This window comes from Oncorhynchus gorbuscha, linkage group LG09 (assembly GCF_021184085.1).
Source record: "Oncorhynchus gorbuscha isolate QuinsamMale2020 ecotype Even-year linkage group LG09, OgorEven_v1.0, whole genome shotgun sequence".
In the NCBI taxonomy this organism is placed as follows: Eukaryota; Metazoa; Chordata; class Actinopteri; order Salmoniformes; family Salmonidae; genus Oncorhynchus; species Oncorhynchus gorbuscha.
The window spans coordinates 65641540-65662810 of record NC_060181.1 but is presented as its reverse complement, the minus strand read 5'-3'; the positions used below and the strand labels follow the sequence as shown (position 1 = coordinate 65662810).

General features: G+C 43.8%; 2 protein-coding genes across 5 annotated transcripts; both read left to right on the top strand.

Moving 5' to 3' along the window:
* Nucleotides 1-1213: 1213 nt before the first annotated feature.
* Nucleotides 1214-8685, top strand: LOC124042916 (putative methyltransferase DDB_G0268948). 2 transcript variants are annotated; one of them, XM_046361055.1, is made up of 8 exons: nucleotides 1214-1684; nucleotides 1792-1891; nucleotides 2295-2497; nucleotides 4200-4360; nucleotides 4937-5150; nucleotides 5619-5719; nucleotides 5976-6113; nucleotides 8348-8685. In XM_046361055.1, the coding sequence occupies exons 3-8, from the start codon at nucleotides 2387-2389 to the stop codon at nucleotides 8436-8438; spliced, it is 816 nt and encodes a 271-aa protein (XP_046217011.1). In that variant the 5' UTR covers nucleotides 1214-1684; nucleotides 1792-1891; nucleotides 2295-2386; the 3' UTR covers nucleotides 8439-8685. The 2 variants fall into 2 exon arrangements, with proteins under 2 accessions (XP_046217011.1, XP_046217010.1); XM_046361054.1 differs by lacking the exon at nucleotides 1792-1891 and having other exon boundaries at nucleotides 1219-1684.
* Nucleotides 8686-9112: 427 nt separating this feature from the next.
* LOC124043959 (putative methyltransferase DDB_G0268948) lies at nucleotides 9113-21043 on the top strand. 3 transcript variants are annotated; one of them, XM_046363141.1, is made up of 5 exons: nucleotides 9113-9504; nucleotides 11802-12015; nucleotides 12585-12745; nucleotides 13190-14680; nucleotides 20059-21043. In XM_046363141.1, exons 2-4 carry the CDS (start codon nucleotides 11905-11907, stop codon nucleotides 13395-13397), a joined length of 480 nt encoding a protein of 159 aa, XP_046219097.1. In that variant the 5' UTR covers nucleotides 9113-9504; nucleotides 11802-11904; the 3' UTR covers nucleotides 13398-14680; nucleotides 20059-21043. The 3 variants fall into 3 exon arrangements, with proteins under 3 accessions (XP_046219097.1, XP_046219099.1, XP_046219098.1); XM_046363143.1 differs by lacking the exon at nucleotides 9113-9504 and adding an exon at nucleotides 9530-9766; XM_046363142.1 differs by lacking the exon at nucleotides 9113-9504 and having other exon boundaries at nucleotides 11596-12015.
* The last annotated feature ends 228 nt before the right edge of the window (nucleotides 21044-21271 follow it).

The following is a 21271-nucleotide window of genomic DNA, read 5'->3' as shown; positions in this document are numbered from 1 at the left end:
CATACACTCAATTTGGGACCAGGTAGTGTATAGTAAGGGAATGGCATGGTGTTTTGTGGTGGTAAACTGAGCAGGTCGAGCCTAACATGTCAACGCTGTTACCCATAGATAGACAGGCTAGAAATGTTTGAACAATTTAACACTTTTTGTGAAACTTTAAGATAAATAATGAAATTGTCAACCCTGTTACGGTCAACCCTGCTTCTTTATTTGCCACTTAAAGTGGAAATCAGCAGTAGAAACAATAACAAAGCTGTTCCCCTCCACTGTTTGGGTAAAAAGCTGAGGGATGCGGCTGGAGAACTGTAACCACTCTGAAATATCAAAATGATCGTTTAACTGTGTTTTGAGGCTATATGGCGTTTGTTAAAATGTACTTTGTTTACCAACATTGGAATAGAGCAAGTTTATATTTTGGGTTCTGATGGTGTATGACAGTTAAACTAAGTTCATGAGGCATTTATAAATTATATTCTTCAAGAATCAATGGTAACATATCATTCATTTATATGTCCAAAAATGGATGTAGCAACTGCTGATTGCCCCTTTAACAGTCACTTACTATAGTCATTTTTTTAAATTTAACCTCTTGAATTGGGTAAAAGTATTTGTATGAAGTTGAACATGTGTTAATTATGAAAGAATGTTAAGATGAGGTGAAATCAAACCAAGTTACACTTCTCAAAATGCAGCAAATTGGTGGAATGATGCTATTATGAGCAGCATGATGGGAACACAGATTTTTACATTGCACTAAAATCTGAACTATCAAGGCATGGACACATAAACTGAAAGTTACTGTAGCTGTTCCTCTCCTTGTTTGGGCGGCGTTTGGCGTTCGACGTCACCGGTCTTCTAGCTATCGCCGACCCACCTTTCATTTTTCCATTTGTTTCCCATGTCTGTGTGTGAAATTGTTTCTTGTAATGTGTTTGTGCACTCTGACTGGTTCTCTGACTGGTTCTCTGACTGGTTCTCTGACTGGTTCTCTGACTGGTTCTCTGACTGGTTCTCTGACTGGTTCGCAACGGGTTATTTTGCACCCATATCTTGTTGTTCTGGGTGCCGTTGGTTCTGCATATTAAACTGCTCCGGTTATTACCCAGTTCTGCTCTCCTGTGCCTGTCACCCCTGCAGCCAGTCAAGCACCACTTACAGTAGCTTCATGTTTTTTGTCAGCATTTATAATTATTTTCTTTATCTTTCTGTACAAGTGTATGTAATGAAAAATAATCAAACAAAAAATAAACATAAAAACAATAAATGAACATAAAGGCTGCAAATAAATTCAGTGCAGTTCCTTCCTATTTCTGTGGCCCTATATGTTGTCTTATATTGCAGGTTTGTCATCACTATGTTCCACCATTCACTCCCACTAGAAATGATTTAGTCATGCTTCTAGGGGGGGTTAAATCACTTGCTTATCATTACGTAATTACTGTCAATTTAAATGTAAACATCTCCAATGTTATACATGCTCTGGGTCAGCAAGGGTTTACAATAGGTTCAATATTCTGGACAGTCAAGGGTTAACACTGAGGCCCCAGCATGCATATGGCTATTTGGACAATCTGGGCACACTTCCGGTAATACTGTGAGAGGGACCTGGCAACTTTGCTTACGTGGAATTTTCAGCTGAGAGAGGAACACATGTGGTTTTACAAGCTCCATTGCATTTTGGAAGGTGATTTTGTTATATTTGACATTACAATTGAATATGACTTCATTGCAAACTTTCAGAAGACTATTTAAACGTTTCTGTACTAGTTCTTGTTTTTTGTTATTGTTCAGGAAACTGTTCTGTTCGATGACCTAATCCCTGAATCATGGGATCCAGTCTAGTTTCACAACTTTTGTCTTAAATGCACTGAATGTGGTACCTGCATAAGACGTAAGACATATTGTAAGACACTATGACATGTTTTAAACCACTAGTCTATCTATGGGCATGTAATAATAATAATAATAATAATTATTATTATTATCCTACTCCTTATACAGTGGGGCGAAAAAGTATTTAGTCAGTCACCAATTGTGCAAGTTCTCCCACTTAAAAAGATGAGAGAGGCCTGTAATTTCCATAATTTGCAAATAAATTCATTAAAAATCCTACAATGTGATTTTCTGGATTTCTTTGGTCATTTTGTCTGTCATAGTTGAAGTGTACCTATGATGAAAATTACAGGCCTCTGTCATCTTTTTAATGGGGAGAACTTGCACAATTGGTGGCTGACTAAATACTTTTTGCCCCACTGTATACGGTATCTCTCCTCCTTCCATGTAATGATTGACAGATCCTAGTGAAGGAGCAGATCAGTCTCTGTGTCTGAGTCACTGCAAGCTGGAAGGAGCACTAGGCTAGCGGAGCAGACGACAGCAGAGCACCATGACCTACCGCATGTTTGAGGAGAAACACCATGCCTCCATCTACCAGAGGTACCGCTTTGTACCCCCAGGGGAGATCAGAGACATCATCCTGCATTACCTGGAAAGGAAGGTGATACTAGAGTTTAATATACAGTACATATCAAAAGTTTGAACAAACCAACCAATTCAAGGGTTTTTCTTTATTTTTAATATTTTCTACATTGTAGAATAATAGTGAAAACATCAAAACTATGAAATAACATATATGGAATCATGTAGTAATCAAAAAAAGTGTAAAACAAATAAATACATGTTTATATATATGAGATTCTTCAAAGTAGCCACCCTTTGCCTTGATGGCAGCTTTGCACACTCTTGGCATTCTCTCAAACAGCTTCATGAGGTAGTCACCTGGAATGCATTTCAATTAGCAGGTGTGCCTTGATAAAAGTTCATTTGTAGAATTTCTTTCCATCTTAATGTGTTTGAGCCAATCGGTTGTATTGTGACAAGGTAGGGGTGGTATACAGAAGATAGCCCATTTGGTAAAAGACCAAGACAATATTATGGCAAGAACAGCTCTAATGAGCAAAGAGAAACGAGAGTCCATCATTACTTTAAGACATGTCAGTCAATGCGGAAAATTGAAAGAACTTTGAAAGTTTCTTCAAGCGCAGTCGCAAAAACCATCAAGCACTATGATGAAACTGGCTCTTATGAAGGCCGCCACAGGAAAAGAAGACCCAGAGTTACCTCTGCTGCAGAGGATCAGTTCATTAGTTACCAGCAACAGAAATTGCAGCCCAAATAAAAGCTTCACAGAGTTCAAGTAACAGACATCTCAACATCAACTGTTCAGAGGAGACCGCGTGAATCAGGCCTTCATGGTCGAATTGCTGCAAAGAAAACACAACTAAGGGCACCAATAAGAAGAAGAGACTTGCTTGGGCCAAGGAACATGAGCAATGGATATTAGACCGGTGGAAATCTGTCCTTTGGTCTGATGAGTCCAAATGTGAGATTTTTGGTTCAAACCACCGTGTCTTTGTGAGACGCGGTGTGGATGAACGGATGATCTCTGCATGTATATTTCCCACTGTAGAGCATGGAGGGGGGGGGGGGTGTTAAGGTGTGGAGGTGCTTTGCTGGTGACACTGTTGGGGATTTATTTAGAATTCAAGGCACACTTAACCAGCATGTTTACCACAGCATTCTACAGCAATACGTGATCCCATCTGGTTTGCGCCTAGTGGGACTTTCATTTATTTTTTAACAGGACAATGACCCAACACACCTCCAGGCTGTGTAAGGGCTATTTGACCAAGGAGAGTGATGGAGTGTTGCATCAGATGACCTGGACTCCACAATCACCCGACCTCAACCCAATTGAGATGGTTTGGGATGAGTTGGACCGCAGAGTGAAGGAAAAGCAGCCAACAAGTGCTCAGCATATGTGGGAACTCCTTCAAGACTGTTGGAAAAGTATTCCAGGTGAATCTGGTTGAGAGAATGCCAAGTGTGTGTAAAGCTGTCATCAAGGCAAAAGGTGGCAACTTTGAAGTGTCTAAAACATATTTTTTGATTTATTTAACAATTTTTTGGTTACTACATGATAGCATATGTGTTATTTCAGAGTTTTGATGTCTTCGCTAATATTCTACAATGTAGAAAATAGCCAAAGTTAAGAAAAACCCTTGAATGAGTTAGTTTGTCCAAACTTTTAACTGGTACTGTATATTATCTGTATTGAACATCTCATTTACACTATCACTAGCTATCACTCTCCTTTAGTGAAGGCTAATTATAGTGTCTCACTGGTCCCCTCTCTTCAGAAAGTCCAGCCTCATGCCCTAGCTGTGGACCTGGGCTGTGGGACAGGGCAGAACTCACGCCTGATGGCCCCACACTTCCAGGAAGTGGTGGGCATTGACATCAGCGAGTGCCAACTGGAGGAGGCCAGGGCAGTGGCAGGATTCAACAACATCACCTACAGGTATTTGAATGTGTCTATGTGTGTTTAACTTTACTATCCTTTTGAAAATGTGACAAGTGGGGACATTTTTCCGTTCCCCATACATTAAGAAAAACAGCTATTTTTGAGTTTGGTTTTTGGGTAAGGGTTATATAATAATAATATATACATATGCCATTTAGCAGACGCTTTTATCCAAAGCGACTTACAGTCATGTGTGCATATATTCTACGTATGGGTGGTCCCGGGGATTGAACCCACTACCCTGGCGTTACAAGCGCCATGCTCTACCAACTGAGCTACAGAAGGACCTAGGAGTTAGGGTTAGGTTTAGTTCGGGGTTAGGGTTAGAATTAGGGTTAGGGTTTAGGGATAATAGGATTTTGAATGGGAGTAAATGTTTGGTCCACACTTGGTTCGTGTACAACGTGTATTTTGTTTAAAAAGGAACAGTGATGACAATCTGCAGAGACGGTCAATTACACTCAGGACAAAGGTCAGCAGTAGCTTCTCACTTTCAATAGGCCCCTAGTTAATATGCTAGTTTATGTAGAAATCCTCAATGTTTGGTGCTGTGACTTAATATTTACTATACAGGAAAGGGACAGCTGAGGAGCTGCCGTTTCCGGATGCTTCTGTGGACCTACTGACTGCAGCCTCAGCGGTCCATTGGTTTGACCAGCAGCGGTTCCTCTTGGAGGCAGGCCGGGTCCTGAAGCCTTGTGGCTGCATGGCTCTGCTTGGCTTTGATGATAACTTCAGACTCCATTACGGCTCATGTGGGGACAGACTCACTGACATCTGTGATGAGGTGAAAAACACAGAACTAGAATGACATTCTATCAAACCAATGCCACTTTTTTAATTTTACCTTTATTTAACTAGGCAAGTCAGTTAAGAACAAATTCTTATTTGGGTTAACTGACTGTTCAGGGGCAGAATGACAGATTTGTACCTTGTCAGCTCGGGGATATGAACTTGCAACCTTTTGGTTGCTATCCCAACACCCTAACCACTAGGCTACCCTGCCACCACTTAATTGGTTTAGTGTGTTATATGTTTATTTTCATTGGGTACTAAGTAGAATTGTTGTTTTCATTTACAGTATGCTTACAAAATGTTTGTTTGCGGCCCTATTGAGACATTTCTCTTGTGAAAAATAGTTTAATTTCCATGGGTTCACCTGTATGATACAACAAACCCCCACAATTCTGTGTTTGATATAAGTACCAAGTTTCCTGACTGTTTCCTGACTGAGATTTGACTTTGCTATCCCCAGTTCAAGAAGGTGCTGTTACCATACACCTGCACACAGGTAACAGTGGCCAACATCAAACTACAGGAGCTTTACACTGCTATCCCCTTCCCTGACAAAGAGAGGTAACTCATACAGCCTCTGTGAGAACCCTGTAGATCAGCCTGTTATATATATACACATACATACACAGAAGTAATGTACTCACATCTAGTGACTCTCAGGTGGTCAAAATCAAATGTTGTTCTCAATAAACTGCAGGAGTATTCAATATTATGACTTACTTGACTTAAACCTCTTGGCCCCCCTGGGTAAATAGGTGATCCACTATGACTCTCCTCTCAATTCAACAGTGTGTGTGTGTATCTGTTCTTCTTTCAGGGTTGAGTGTATCCCACTGAAGCAGCAGATCTCAGTGAGGAACATAGTGGGCTTCATGGAGTCCTTCTCCATGTACCAGGCCTTCCAGAGGGCCGAGCCTGATGCTGCCACCGCACTGCTGCAGAGAACACTCGACAGGTAACAACCCTGATCAATCAACGGATGACTGAATGACTGATTGGATGAATGAACCAATGACTGAATGAACTAATTAGCTAATTAACCCGGTGGAGTCGATTGATAAACCAGTGTGTCAGTTTAAGTTACATAACAAATAAATCCCCATCAAAATCCATCAGTTTACGCTAGAGATACTGATTATGTTTTGTTGCATTGGATACGTCTCAATCCAACGCATCTGCCAGTGTCACACTTCAACATCTGCAGTGAAAGGTAACAGAGCTAGAGCCGTGTTTGTCAGACCATGAGACATCCCGAAAATCATCTGTAGTGTCCGAACAGTTTGACCTACAAACTATTGACCATTGTACCACTCTCATGAACACGATGGTGTTCTCTTCTTTGCTCTACGACCCCCACAAGTGCCAGGAGTCTCGTAAGTTCTCCCACTTAAAAAGATGAGAGAGGCCTGTAATTTTCATCATAGGTACACTTCAACTATGACAGACAAAATGAGCAACAAAATCCAGAAAATCACATTGTAGGATTTTTAATTAATTTATTTGCAAATTATGGTGGAAAATAAGTATTTGGTCAATAACAAAAGTGTCTCAATACTTTGTTATATAGCCTTTGTTGGCAATGACAGAGGTCAAACGTTTTCTGTAAGTCTTCACAAGGTTTTCACACACTGTTGCTGGTATTTTGGCCCATTCCTCCTTGCAGATATTCTCTAGAGCAGTGATGTTTTGGGGCTGTTGCTGGGCAACACAGACTTTCAACTCCCTCCAAAGATTTTCTATGGGGTTGAGATCTGGAGACTGGCTAGGCTACTCCAGGACCTTGAATGCTTCTTACGAAAGCACTCATTCGTTGCCCGGGCGATGTGTTTGGGACCATTGTCATGCTGAAAGACCCATCCACGTTTCATCTTCAATGCCCTTGCTGATGGAAGGAGGTTTTCACTGAAAATCTCACGATACATGGCCCCATTCATTCTTTCCTTTACACGAATCAGTCGTATGGTCCCTTTGCACAAAAACAGCCCCAAAGCATGATGTTTCCACCCCCATGCTTCACAGTAGGTATGGTGTTCTTTGGATGCAACTCAGCATTCTTTGTCCTCCAAACATGACGATTTGAGTTTTTACCAAAAAGTTATATTTTGGTTTCATCTGACCATATGACATTCTCCCAATCTTCTTCTGGATCATCCAAATGCTCTCTAGCAAACTTCCGACGGGCCTGGACATGTACTGGCTTAAGCAGAGGGACACGTGATGGTAGGCTTTGTTACTTTGGTCTCAGCTCTCTGCAGGTCATTCACTAGGTCCCCCCGTGTGGTTCTGGGATTTTTGCTCACCGTTCTTGTGATCATTTTGACCCCACGGGGGAGATCTTGCGTGGAGCCCCAGACCGAGAGAGATTATCAGTGGTCTTGTATGTCCTACATTTCCCAATAATTGCTCCCACGGTTGATTTCTTCAAACCAAGCTGCTTACCTATTGCAGATTCAGTCTTCCCAGCCTGGTGAAGGTCTACAATTTTGTTTCTGGTGTCCTTTGACAGCTCTTTGTTCTTGACCATAGTGGAGTTTGGAGTGTGACTGTTTGAGGTTGTGGACAGGTGTATTTTATACTGATAACAAGTTCAAACAGTTGCCATTAATACAGGTAACGAGTGGAGGACAGAGGAGACTCTTAAAGAAGAAGTTACAGGTCTGTGAGAACCAGAATTCTTGTTTGTTTGTAGGTGACCAAATACTTATTTTCCACCATAATTTGCAAATAAATTCATTCAAAATCCTACAATGTGATTTTCTGGACTTTTTTTCTCATTTTGTCTGACATAGTTGAAGTGTACCTATGATGAAAATTACAGGCCTCTCATCTTTTTAAGTGGGAGAACTTGCACAATTGGTGGCTTACTAAATATTTTTTTGCCCCACTGTATATATATCTTTATACCTAAAGGGGTCCTACAATTCTCAATCAAATAGCTAAATGATCCATAGGTATGACCAACTTAAAACAATTCCATCTGTCAGATTAGTTTCCGTTTTAGACTAAAGATTAAATGAACCAAAAAAATGAAAAATGAAAATGAACAAATAATCAAAATTAATGACTTTATTTACTTGTATGCCAAATGAACAAATATTCAAAATAATTAATTCTATTTACTTGTATGCCACTTTTATGGTCCATTCCACATGGAATTATTTTATCAAATATATTGACGTCATATTGCAGGTTTCTGAAGGAGATGGGAGTCACATCACCAGACACACTCATGGAAATGACGCTGGAGTATTTCTGTGTCCTGGCGTCTAAACCGGAGTGAACACTCTTTACAGTGTGAATGTGTTTGTGTGTAGACAGATATTTCTTCAGCTTGTGTCAATCATGTTTAAGGTGTTGATAAGTAGTATTCTGTTCACATAAGAAGTCATTGAAATCCCTTTGGTTGTCTCTTTTATGCATTGTAATATAGAGCAAACTATTAGCCTTAGTCACATCATTATCAAAATGCTTGCCACATTTAGTATCTTCCTTGCCTGAGATTTACAATAAAATGTCTGCAGACACAATCATAACTTTTGAATATTATTTCATTTCAGGGCTGTATCAAGTGTCTCAGAGTAATATTAGGAGTATGGATTTTAGGATCAGTTTTTCCTTTTAGATCACAATGAAAAATATAACATGGACAAGGGGGTATCTGATCCAAGATTAGCACTCCTAATATGAGACAATTGAAATTTACGCAGCCCAATTCTGATATATTTTTATTACTAATTGGTCTTTTGATCGATCAGATCAGGTCTGTCAAAACACAGCCATACTGCCCCAGATTTTCTGATGGTGTATTTTTAATATGCTGTATGCATGGGTTCAACCCAATTCATCACGTTACGAAACTAAGAGGAGACCTTTGGTCGGTTCTTGGACCAGTCCTTCAGATATGGTTAATAATGAACTCTTTCAGTGATCTAGTACTAGTGCAGCTCAGTACAAAGCCTGTTGTTGATCTATTGCTCAGTGATCAGTTGGAATAGGGTTTTTATCTGAGTAAGAAGACCGAACTCATCAGGCTTTTGTATTTTCCCACATCAATCACAACAAGGAAAGCACCTCATAGCAAAGCAAGTTCCTGATCCCTCCCTCTCCCGTCCCATCTCCAGGGGACTTCTTATTGGTTCTGACACACCACACAGCTCTCTTTGACCCTATGTAACCCTGGCTCCCTTCATAAACAGCCTCATTCGCAAACACACATTCCCATGAAGCCGCTGCGCCGCCCCTTCCTCTCTCTATCTGGGGCCTGTCTCATACTAGCCTGGCCAAGCACCTAGTGGTTACCCTGGAACTGGCCCTATGAAGAAAGAGAATCTCCTGCGATGAATGAGGTAGTGTGTGTGTGATCACATTCCTTAACGTAGCCTCCACAACCCAGTGAGAAAGAAAGCTTGCATGAGTTTAGTAAAATCCGTAAGAGAAACAGGTCTCTTTCTGGGCTGGAGAATACAGTTGTATTCCTGTGTTGTTTTCTCCTGTAGTATAGCTCAGTGGCATGGCCTGTCATCTGTTTGAAGGTAAGGAGCATGCTGCCTCCTACTGGAAATACAGTCTCAGCTCATTGAAGAGGTCATGTTCTTCCTGAAGAGAACAGTAAGAAGGAGTGACATATACCTGTTACACATTTTCAGACTTGGTTTTCCTAAATCAAATACCATGGATTGTGCATGCTCAGATTAAATGGTTACTGTCTTCTGTGGATGTAAAATAGTCAATGGAAAATATTATTGCGAAACATTACAGAATTATATCAGTGTCTGTTTAGTTCCAGCTTTTAAAGTTCTTGTAACATATAAAGATGATCTATTTACATTCTAATGCCTTTAAAATTGTTTGCATGTACTAACAATGTCTCAGACATGTGTGACGTTGATGTGTCCTGTTTGACAGAGGGGCATGCAGCCCTTTGACCTGGCAGTAGATGTAGGCTGTGGGTCAGGGCACTTTGCTCCTGGCCTCCTCCTCTGTGTTGGGGACCGACGTGAGCCCTGACCAGCAGGAGGTGACCCTAGAGCATGCAACCGCCCCTAACATCTCTTACAGGTCAGAGTCACCGCCCCTAACATCTGCTACAGGTCAGAGTCACCGCCCTAACATCTCCTACAGGTCAGAGTCACCGCCCCTAACATCTCTTACAGGTCAGAGTCACCGTCCCTAACATCTCTTACAGGTCAGAGTCACCGCCCCTAACATCTCTTACAGGTCAGAGTCACCGCCCCTAACATCTCTTACAGGTCAGAGTCACCGCCCCTAACATCTCTTACAGGTCAGAGTCACCGCCCCTAACATCTCTTACAGGTCAGAGTCACCGTCCCTAACATCTCCTACAGGTCAGAGTCACCGCCCCTAACATCTCTTACAGGTCAGAGTCACCGCCCCTAACATCTCTTACAGGTCAGAGTCACCGCCCTAACATCTCTTACAGGTCAGAGTCACCGCCCTAACATCTCTTACAGGTCAGAGTCACCGTCCCTAACATCTCCTACAGGTCAGAGTCACCGCCCCTAACATCTCTTACAGGTCAGAGTCACCGCCCCTAACATCTCTTACAGGTCATAGTCACCGCCCCTAACATCTCTTACAGGTCAGAGTCACCGCCCCTAACATCTCTTACAGGTCAGAGTCACCGCCCTTAACATCTCTTACAGGTCAGAGTCTCGGCCCCTAACATCTCTTACAGGTCAGAGTCTCGGCCCCTAACATCTCTTACAGGTCAGAGTCACCGCCCCTAACATCTCTTACAGGTCATAGTCACCGCCCCTAACATCTCTTACAGGTCAGAGTCACCGCCCCTAACATCTCTTACAGGTCAGAGTCACCGCCCTTAACATCTCTTACAGGTCAGAGTCTCGGCCCCTAACATCTCTTACAGGTCAGAGTCACCGCCCCTAACATCTCTTACAGGTCAGAGTCTCGGCCCCTAACATCTCTTACAGGTCAGAGTCTCGGCCCCTAACATCTCTTACAGGTCAGAGCCAACTCCAGAGGGGAGAGGAGGAAGGTGCACTGGACTGGAGGGTCATGTTTTGTTTTGACTGACACTAACGTGGACTCAAACCCTGTACATTACAGTCAAATCATTTTGTTTTTTACAAGTAGGCCTACTAGACTTGTAGGTAGAAAATCATTTTATTCAGGGTGAAATTGACATGGATTTACCAATACCGTCTCACTCAGAACAGTCTTGCTTTGTGTAACAGTACCACAATGTCATGGGAGAGAGGACTGTAGGGTTAAAGTCTTTTGTTGATGTGGATACATTGAAAATAGGCCAAGGGCCAAACCGGACAATGGGACCCTTGTCTGCGCAAACTTTTGCACGTCTTCCTTTAATGAGCAAACATAAAAGCTACAGCTACTGATACTATTCTGGAACAGTGCCATCTGAACTATATCTCAGGAACAAAACCACAAAGTCGTATGCAAATTCTAGCCTGGTTCCCATCGGTTCTTGCTGTTTTGCCATTTCCTGTAGTGGAGGTGACAAGTTATTTGAAATTAGCAGCCCAGTTGTCATAGTAGATCTTTTAACCTCTCCTTTATGTGACTAAGTGATTACTAACATTAGCCTCCTCTATACCCCTCTTTATATACATTATCTCTCCTCTATCCATGTAATGATTGACAGATCCTTGTGAAGGAGCAGATCAGTCTCTGTGTCTGTGTCTCTGCTGAGTCACTGCAAGCTGGAAGGAGCACTAGGCTAGCGGAGCAGACGACAGCAGAGCACCATGACCTACCGGCTGTTTGAGGAGAAACACCATGCCTCCATCTACCAGAGGTACCGCTTTGTACCCCCAGAGGAGATCAGAGACATCATCCTGCATTACCTGGAAAGGAAGGTGAGTCAAGCAAAAGTAGTATTACTGTTATAGACTTTGTCTTTTACATGACGTTAGACTTGTACAGTTGGCAGCTAAGACAAATCTTAGGTTGTCTAAGATAAGTCTTTGGTGTAATGCTTCCACACAGTGTCTGAGATAGAACTGAAAGTAAAAAATGCCCTCTATTGCAAAACATTTCAGGATTATGACATTTTAAATTGGATATAGAAACCGTATCTCAACCACTTCCTGTTTCTAAATGCTTTTAAGTATTGTGACAATAGGTTACTAAACTGTCATCCATTATGTTACGTTATTATCGTATGCTTGAAATTCAGCATGCAATGTGTCATACCTATAGAGCAAAGACCAGAGTGTAATATATATATATATATATATATATATATATATATATATATATATATATATATATATATATATATATATATATATATATATATATATATATATATATATATATATATATATACAATATCTGTATTGAACATCACATTTACACTATCACTAGCTATCACTCTCCTTTAGTGAAGGCTAATTATAGTGTCTCACTGGTCCCCTCTCTTCAGAAAGTCCAGCCTCATGCCCTAGCTGTGGACCTGGGCTGTGGGACGGGGCAGAACTCACGCCTGATGGCCCCACACTTCCAGGAAGTGGTGGGCATTGACATCAGCGAGTGCCAACTGGAGGAGGCCAGGGCAGTGACAGGGTTCAACAACATCACCTACAGGTTTTTGAACGTGTGTGTGTGTGTGTGGGGGGTCTAACTTTACTATCCTGTTGAGGTCCAAAAGTCCTCAAAAGCATAGGAAAACAATGAAAGTGGGGATATTTTGCCGATCCTATTTTAGGCTTAGGGGTTAGGTTTTGGGTAAGGGTTAGGAGTTAGGGGTAGATTTAGGTTAAGTTAGGGGTTTGGGGTTAGGCTTAAGGTTAGGCGTTCGGGAAAATAGGATTTTGAATGGGAATAAGAGATGTTGTCCCCACCTGGATAGTAAAACCAACATGTATGTTGTTTAAAAAGAAACAGTGATGACAATCTGCAGAGACGGTCAATTACACTCAGGACAAAGGTCAGCAGTAGCTTCCCACTTCCAATAGGCCCCTAGTTAATATGGTAGTTTATGTAGAAATCCTCAATGTTTGGTGCTGTTTCTTAATACTTACTATACAGGAAAGGGACAGCTAAGGAGCTGCCGTTTCCGGATGCTTCTGTGGACCTACTGACTGCAGCCTCAGCGGCCCATTGGTTTGACCAGCAGCGGTTCCTCTTGGAGGCAGGCCGGGTCCTGAAGCCTTGCGGCTGCATGGCTCTGCTTGGCTTTGCTGATAACAACTGTAACATTGGATCAGAGATAAATACAAGTATATCATCAGCATAAAGTGAGATTTTGTGTTTGAGATGACCTCTTATCACCTCTTTCACTACCTCACTGCTACGTAGAGCGCTGGCTAGTGGCTCCATGGCTATAGAAAAAAGGAGTGGAGACATCGAACAGAACTTCCCAGTGGAACGTTGTAAAGGAAAAGTACTCAGAAAAGAAAGATGCTGTTCAATCTGAAGCCAGTGGAGATTTGTATATTATTTTAACCCATGAAATGAATGCATCTCCAAAACCAAAGCATTTTAATGCTTTGATTAAATAATCCCCTTCTACGGTCATGCTTTTTCTGCATCCATCAAAATAATTATTTCTCTGTTTACAGAGGGTGGAGTATATAAAATATTAAACGGGTGTCTCAAATTAAGAAAATGGTGTCTGATCGGGGTTGATTTATAGAAGTCTCAAGGCAAAGGGCTAGGGCTTTAGCTAATATTTTAGTCTACATCGGAAGCGAGAGGCTTTTAGGAGGCACACTCGAGGGGGGATCCTTATGTTTTAGAATGATTTCTGTTGCGGCTTGGTAGAGATTTCGTATTAAAGGAGTGGGAGAAGGCTGAGGCTAAAAGCGGTAGCTGTTTAGCAAATGTCTTAAAAAATTCAGCTGAGAACCCATCTGGTCCTAGTGCTTTGCTGTTCTTTAAAGACTGAGTTGAAACATTTCTAATGTGGTAAGTGGTTTTTCAAGATCCATTCTCACTTTGTTGTTTAGCTTTGGTATTGGTAAAATTCAGAGGAAAGCGTCTGTCAATGGGGAATCTCCAGTGTCTTCAGTGCAATTATATGTGGTCCTTCTGTAGCTCAGTTGGTAGAGCATGGCGCTTATAACGCCAGGGTAGTGGGTTAGATTCCCGGGACCACCCATACGTAGAATGTATGCACATATGATTAGCTTTGGATAAAAGCGTCTGCTAAATGGCATATATTATTATTATAACTTCAGACTCCATTACGGCTCATGTGGGGACAGACTTACTGACATCTATGAGGAGGTCACAAACAGAACTAAAATTACATTTGTTTTTATGGTAACAAACCAATGCCACTTCATCGGTTTAGTGTGTCATATGTTTATTTTCAGTGGGTTATAAGTACAGTTGTTTTCATGTAAAGAATGCTTATTTATTCAGACGTGTAGAATTGCAGGAAGTTAGCTGCAAAACATCTCATTTCTCTCAACACCTGTTAGAAAACCACTCACTGTGTCTTTGGCATAAAAATAAGTGTAATTGTCTCGCTGAAAATAAACCTCTATCACAGGGTTAGGTTTTCATAAGACTGAGGTTGTCATGTTTTGTCATTTATTATCTTGTCTTGTCCCTGTGCTTCCCATTCTATTCGTTTCCCTCTGCTGGTCTTATTAGGTTCTTTCCCTCTTTCTATCCCTCTCTCTCCCCCTCCCTCTCTCACTCTCTCGCTCTCTCTTCTCTCTATCGTTCCGTTCCTGCTCCCAGCTGTTCCTATTCCCCTAATCAATCATTTAGTCTTCCCACACCTGTTCCCGATCCTTTCCCCTGATTAGAGTCCCTATTTCTTCCTTTGTGTTCCGTTCCTGTCCTGTCGGTTCCTTGTTTAGAATTCACCGTGCTGTGATTGTGTATCGCCCTGTCGTGTCGTGTTTTCCTCAGATGCTGCGTGGTGAGCAGGTGTCTGAGTCTGTCTGGTTCAAGTGCCTTCCCGAGGCAACCTGCTGTTCACCTGCTGTTCAAGATCGAGTCTCCAGTTTGTCCTCGTCATTTCGAGTGAAAGTTGTGTTTTTTTGATTGTATTTACTTTACTGGATTAAAGACTCTGTTTTCGCCAAGTCGCTTTTGGGTCCTCTTTCACCTGCATGACAGAAGGAACCGACCAAGGAATGGACCCAGCGACTTCAGACGCTCGTTACACTGCCGTCGAGATCCAAGGAGCCATGCTCGGCAGACACGAGCAGGAATTGTCTGCTGCTCGCCATGCCGTGGAGAACCTGGCCGCTCAGGTTTCCGACCTCTCTGGACAGTTCCAGAGTCTACGTCTCGTGCCACCTGTTACTTCCTGGCCTGCCGAGCCTCCAGAACCTAGGGTTAATAACCCACCTTGCTACTCCGGGCAGCCCACTGAGTGCCGCTCCTTTCTCACGCAGTGTGAGATTGTGTTCTCTCTCCAACCCAACACATACTCTAGAGAGAGAGCTCGGGTTGCTTACGTCATTTCACTCCTTACTGGCCGGGCTCGAGAATGGGGCACAGCTATCTGGGAGGCAAGGGCTGATTGCTCTAACAAGTTCCAGAACTTTAAAGAGGAGATGATTCGGGTTTTTGACCGTTCAGTTTTTGGTAGGGAGGCTTCTAGGGCCCTGGCTTCCTTATGCCAAGGTGAACGGTCCATAACGGATTATTCTATTGAGTTTCGCACTCTTGCTGCCTCTAGTGAGTGGAACGAGCCGGCGCTGCTCGCTCGTTTTCTGGAGGGACTCCACGCAGTGGTTAAGGATGAGATTCTCTCCCGGGAGGTTCCTTCAGATGTGGACTCTTTGATTGCTCTCGCCATCCGCATAGAACGACGGGTAGATCTTCGTCACCGGGCTCGTGGAAGAGAGCTCGCATCAACGGTGTTTCCCTGCTCCGCATCGCACCCATCTCCCTCCTCTGGCTCAGAGACTGAGCCCATGCAGCTGGGAGGGATTCGCATCTCGACTAAGGAGAGGGAACGGAGGATCACCAACCGCCTGTGCCTCTATTGCGGAGTTGCTGGACATTTTGTTAATTCATGTCCAGTAAAGCCAGAGTCTCATCTGTAAGCGGAGGGCTACAGGTGAGCGCAACTACTCAAGTCTCTCCATCAAAATCCTGTACTACTTTGTCGGTCCATCTACGCTGGACCGGTTCGGGTGCTACATGTAGTGCCTTGATAGACTCTGGGGCTGAGGGTTGTTTCATGGACGAAGCATGGGTTCGGAAACATGACATTCCTTTCAGAGAGTTAGAGAAGCCTACGCCCATGTTCGCCTTAGATGGTAGTCATCTTCCCAGTATCAGATTTGAGACACTACCTTTAACCCTCACAGTATCTGGTAACCACAGTGAGACTATTTCTTTTTTGATTTTCCGTTCACCGTTTACACCTGTTGTTTTGGGTCATCCCTGGCTAGTATGTCATAATCCTTCTATTAATTGGTCTAGTAATTCTATCCTATCCTGGAACGTTTCTTGTCATGTGAAGTGTTTAATGTCTGCCATCCCTCCCGTTTCTTCTGTCCCTACTTCTCAGGAGGAACCTGGCGATTTGACAGGAGTGCCGGAGGAATATCATGATCTGCGCACGGTCTTCAGTCGGTCCCGAGCCAACTCCCTTCCTCCTCACCGGTCGTATGATTGTAGTATTGATCTCCTTCCGGGGACCACTCCTCCTCGGGGTAGACTATACTCTCTGTCGGCTCCCGAACGTAAGGCTCTCGAGGATTATTTGTCTGTGTCTCTTGACGCCGGTACCATAGTGCCTTCTTCCTCTCCGGCCGGGGCGGGGTTCTTTTTGTTAAGAAGAAGGACGGTACTCTGCGCCCCTGCGTGGATTATCGAGGGCTGAATGACATAACGGTTAAGAATCGTTATCCGCTTCCCCTTATGTCATCAGCCTTCGAGATTCTGCAGGGAGCCAGGTGCTTTACTAAGTTGGACCTTCGTAACGCTTACCATCTCGTGCGCATCAGAGAGGGGGACGAGTGGAAAACGGCGTTTAACACTCCGTTAGGGCATTTTGAGTACCGGGTTCTGCCGTTCGGTCTCGCCAATGCGCCAGCTGTTTTTCAGGCATTAGTTAATGATGTTCTGAGAGACATGCTGAACATCTTTGTTTTTGTCTATCTTGACGATATCCTGATTTTTTCTCCGTCACTCGAGATTCATGTTCAGCACGTTCGACGTGTCCTACAGCGCCTTTTAGAGAATTGTCTCTACGTAAAGGCTGAGAAGTGCTCTTTTCATGTCTCCTCCGTTACTTTTCTCGGTTCCGTTATTTCCGCTGAAGGCATTCAGATGGATTCCGCTAAGGTCCAAGCTGTCAGTGATTGGCCCGTTCCAAGGTCACGTGTCGAGTTGCAGCGCTTTTTAGGTTTCGCTAATTTCTATCGGCGTTTCATTCGTAATTTCGGTCAAGTTGCTGCCCCTCTCACAGCTCTTACTTCTGTCAAGACGTGTTTTAAGTGGTCCGGTTCCGCCCAGGGAGCTTTTGATCTTCTAAAAGAACGTTTTACGTCCGCTCCTATCCTCGTTACTCCTGACGTCACTAGACAATTCATTGTCGAGGTTGACGCTTCAGAGGTAGGCGTGGGAGCCATTCTATCCCAGCGCTTCCAGTCTGACGATAAGGTTCATCCTTGCGCTTATTTTTCTCATCGCCTGTCGCCATCTGAGCGCAACTATGATGTGGGTAACCGTGAACTGCTCGCCATCCGCTTAGCCCTAGGCGAATGGCGACAGTGGTTGGAGGGGGCGACCGTTCCTTTTGTCGTTTGGACAGACCATAAGAACCTTGAGTACATCCGTTCTGCCAAACGACTTAATGCCCGTCAAGCTCGTTGGGCGTTGTTTTTCGCTCGTTTCGAGTTTGTGATTTCTTACCGTCCGGGTAGCAAGAACACCAAGCCTGATGCCTTATCCCGTCTGTTTAGTTCTTCTGTGGCTTCTACTGATCCCGAAGGGGATTCTTCCTTATGGGCGTGTTGTCGGGTTAACAGTCTGGGGAATTGAAAGACAGGTTAAGCAAGCACTCACGCACACTGCGTCGCCGCGCGCGCTTGTCCTAGTAACCTCCTTTTCGTTCCTGTTTCCACTCGTCTGGCTGTTCTTCAGTGGGCTCACTCTGCCAAGTTAGCTGGTCATCCCGGTGTTCGAGGCACTCTTGCGTCTATTCGCCAGCGCTTTTGGTGGCCGACTCAGGAGCGTGACACGCGCCGTTTCGTGGCTGCTTGTTCGGACTGCGCGCAGACTAAGTCGGGTAACTCTCCTCCTGCCGGTCGTCTCAGACCGCTCCCCATTCCTTCTCGACCATGGTCTCACATCGCCCTAGACTTCATTACCGGTCTGCCTTTGTCTGCGGGGAAGACTGTGATTCTTACGGTTGTCGATAGGTTCTCTAAGGCGGCACATTTCATTCCCTCGCTAAACTTCCTTCCGCTAAGGAGACGGCACAAATCATTATCGAGAATGTATTCAGAATTCATGGCCTCCCGTTAGACGCCGTTTCAGACAGAGGCCCGCAATTCACGTCACAGTTTTGGAGGGAGTTCTGTCGTTTGATTGGTGCGTCCGTCAGTCTCTCTTCCGGGTTTCATCCCCAGTCTAACGGTCAAGCAGAGAGGGCCAATCAGACGATTGGTCGCATACTACGCAGCCTTTCTTTCAGAAACCCTGCGTCTTGGGCAGAACAGCTCCCCTGGGCAGAATACGCTCACAATTCGCTTCCTTCGTCTGCTACCGGGTTATCTCCGTTTCAGAGTAGTCTGGGTTACCAGCCTCCTCTGTTCTCATCCCAGCTTGCCGAGTCCAGCGTTCCCTCCGCTCAAGCGTTTGTCCAACGTTGTGAGCGCACCTGGAGGAGGGTGAGGTCTGCACTTTGCCGTTACAGGGCACAGACTGTGAGAGCCGCCAATAAACGCAGGATTAAGAGTCCAAGGTATTGTTGCGGCCAGAGAGTGTGGCTTTCCACTCGCAACCTTCCTCTTACGACAGCTTCTCGTAAGTTGACTCCGCGGTTCATTGGTCCGTTCCGTGTCTCCCAGGTCGTCAATCCTGTCGCTGTGCGACTGCTTCTTCCGCGACATCTTCGTCGCGTCCATCCTGTCTTCCATGTCTCCTGTGTTAAGCCCTTTCTTCGCACCCCCGTTCGTCTTCCCTCCCCCCTCCCGTCCTTGTCGAGAGCGCACCTATTTACAAGGTACATAAGATCATGGACATGCGTTCTCGGGGACGGGGTCACCAATACTTAGTGGATTGGGAGGGTTACGGTCCTGAGGAGAGGAGTTGGGTTCCGTCTCGGGACGTGCTGGACCGTTCACTCATTGATGATTTCCTCCGTTGCCGCCAGGATTCCTCCTCGAGTGCGCCAGGAGGCGCTCGGTGAGTGGGGGGTACTGTCATGTTTTGTCATTTATTATCTTGTCTTGTCCCTGTGCTTCCCATTCTATTCGTTTCCCTCTGCTGGTCTTATTAGGTTCTTTCCCTCTTTCTATCCCTCTCTCTCCCCTCCCTCTCTCACTCTCTCGCTCTCTCTTCTCTCTATCGTTCCGTTCCTGCTCCCAGCTGTTCCTATTCCCCTAATCAATCATTTAGTCTTCCCACACCTGTTCCCGATCCTTTCCCCTGATTAGAGTCCCTATTTCTTCCTTTGTGTTCCGTTCCTGTCCTGTCGGTTCCTTGTTTAGAATTCACCGTGCTGTGATTGTGTATCGCCCTGTCGTGTCGTGTTTTCCTCAGATGCTGCGTGGTGAGCAGGTGTCTGAGTCTGTCTGGTTCAAGTGCCTTCCCGAGGCAACCTGCTGTTCACCTGCTGTTCAAGATCGAGTCTCCAGTTTGTCCTCGTCATTTCGAGTGAAAGTTGTGTTTTTTTGATTGTATTTACTTTACTGGATTAAAGACTCTGTTTTCGCCAAGTCGCTTTTGGGTCCTCTTTCACCTGCATGACAGAGGTGGGTTTTCCTTTAACTTTTTACCTGGGTTTTGCTCCTTTGATATATTTTTTTATCCTGAAAACTGAGGCGGCAGTATCATGTTATGGGTATGCTTGTCACAGAAGGGACTGGGGAACTTGTTAGGATCAAAAGATATGTGAATGGTGCAATGCCAGGTAAAACCTTAGAGGATAAGGTTGGTAGAATCTTATTCAAAATTATTCATAGCTGTAAAGGGTATGAAAGGTGCTTCGATCCACCAAGTATTGACTCTGGGGTGTGACTGAAGACATATGCAATCAATACAGCCTCAATACAGTCATTTGGAAAATGTTCTATAATTTCTTTCACTTTCAAAATGTGGAGTAGGTTGTGTAGATCAATAGAAAACAATGATCCTTTTTAGATGTAATTTTAAGGCAGCAAAATGTGTGCAAGGGGTGTGTAGACTTTCACTAACGACTGTATGCTATCAAGCCAGTTGAAAACATAAGAATTGCATTATTGAAATGTGACTTTAAGTGAATAATTACTCTTAAGATCTCCCATCGGCAAAGTTTTAAATGAACATAGACTTTCCTTCTGCAGAAAATCCATGATTTTATCCCGATACCCACAAGCGCAGGATCTGTCCACTCTCTCCGTCTGAAAGGATCATTGATTGGGTGGTTTCTGACAAGACGTTTGGTGACAATGTTGGTAGTAAACACTTTACTGCAACAAAAAAATGCATGGTTGACATTTCAACTAGCCCTTTTATGTACTTATACAGTAATTGTAATGGCTTTCGTCGTCAGATGAGGAAGAGTAGTCGGACCAAAGAACAGCGTGGTAAGTGTTCATGTCTGTTTATTGAACTGACCACTAATACAAAATACTAAATGAAACCGAAACAGTCCCACAAGGTGCAAACACTAAACAGAAAATAACTACCCACAAAACCCATGTGGGAAAAAGCTACCTAAGTAGTAGGGTTCCCAATCAGAGACAACGCTAGACAGCTGTCCCTGATTGAGAACCATACCCGGCCAAAACAAAGAAATACAAAACATAGAGAAAGGACATAGAATGCCCACCCAAATCACACCCTGACCAAACCAAAATAGAGACATGAAAAGCTCTCTACAGTCAGGGCGTGACAGTAATCCTCAGTGACATATGCTATCACTTAACCGGCCACTCGAATGGCAAAATTATTGAAACTTTGCTTTGGAAGAATTCCTCTTAAAGT

Excerpts from the sequence above, each read along its gene's own strand:
- LOC124043959 (XM_046363141.1), top strand. The coding sequence starts at position 11,905 with ATGACCTACCGGCTGTTTGAGGAGAAACACCATGCCTCCATCTACCAG. Across the intron at positions 12,016-12,584 it reads TGCATTACCTGGAAAGGAAG|AAAGTCCAGCCTCATGCCCT; the intron begins GTGAGTCAAGCA and ends CCCTCTCTTCAG. Across the intron at positions 12,746-13,189 it reads TTCAACAACATCACCTACAG|GAAAGGGACAGCTAAGGAGC; the intron begins GTTTTTGAACGT and ends CTTACTATACAG.
- LOC124042916 (XM_046361055.1), top strand. The coding sequence starts at position 2,387 with ATGACCTACCGCATGTTTGAGGAGAAACACCATGCCTCCATCTACCAG. Across the intron at positions 4,361-4,936 it reads TTCAACAACATCACCTACAG|GAAAGGGACAGCTGAGGAGC; the intron begins GTATTTGAATGT and ends TTTACTATACAG. Across the intron at positions 5,151-5,618 it reads TCACTGACATCTGTGATGAG|TTCAAGAAGGTGCTGTTACC; the intron begins GTGAAAAACACA and ends TGCTATCCCCAG.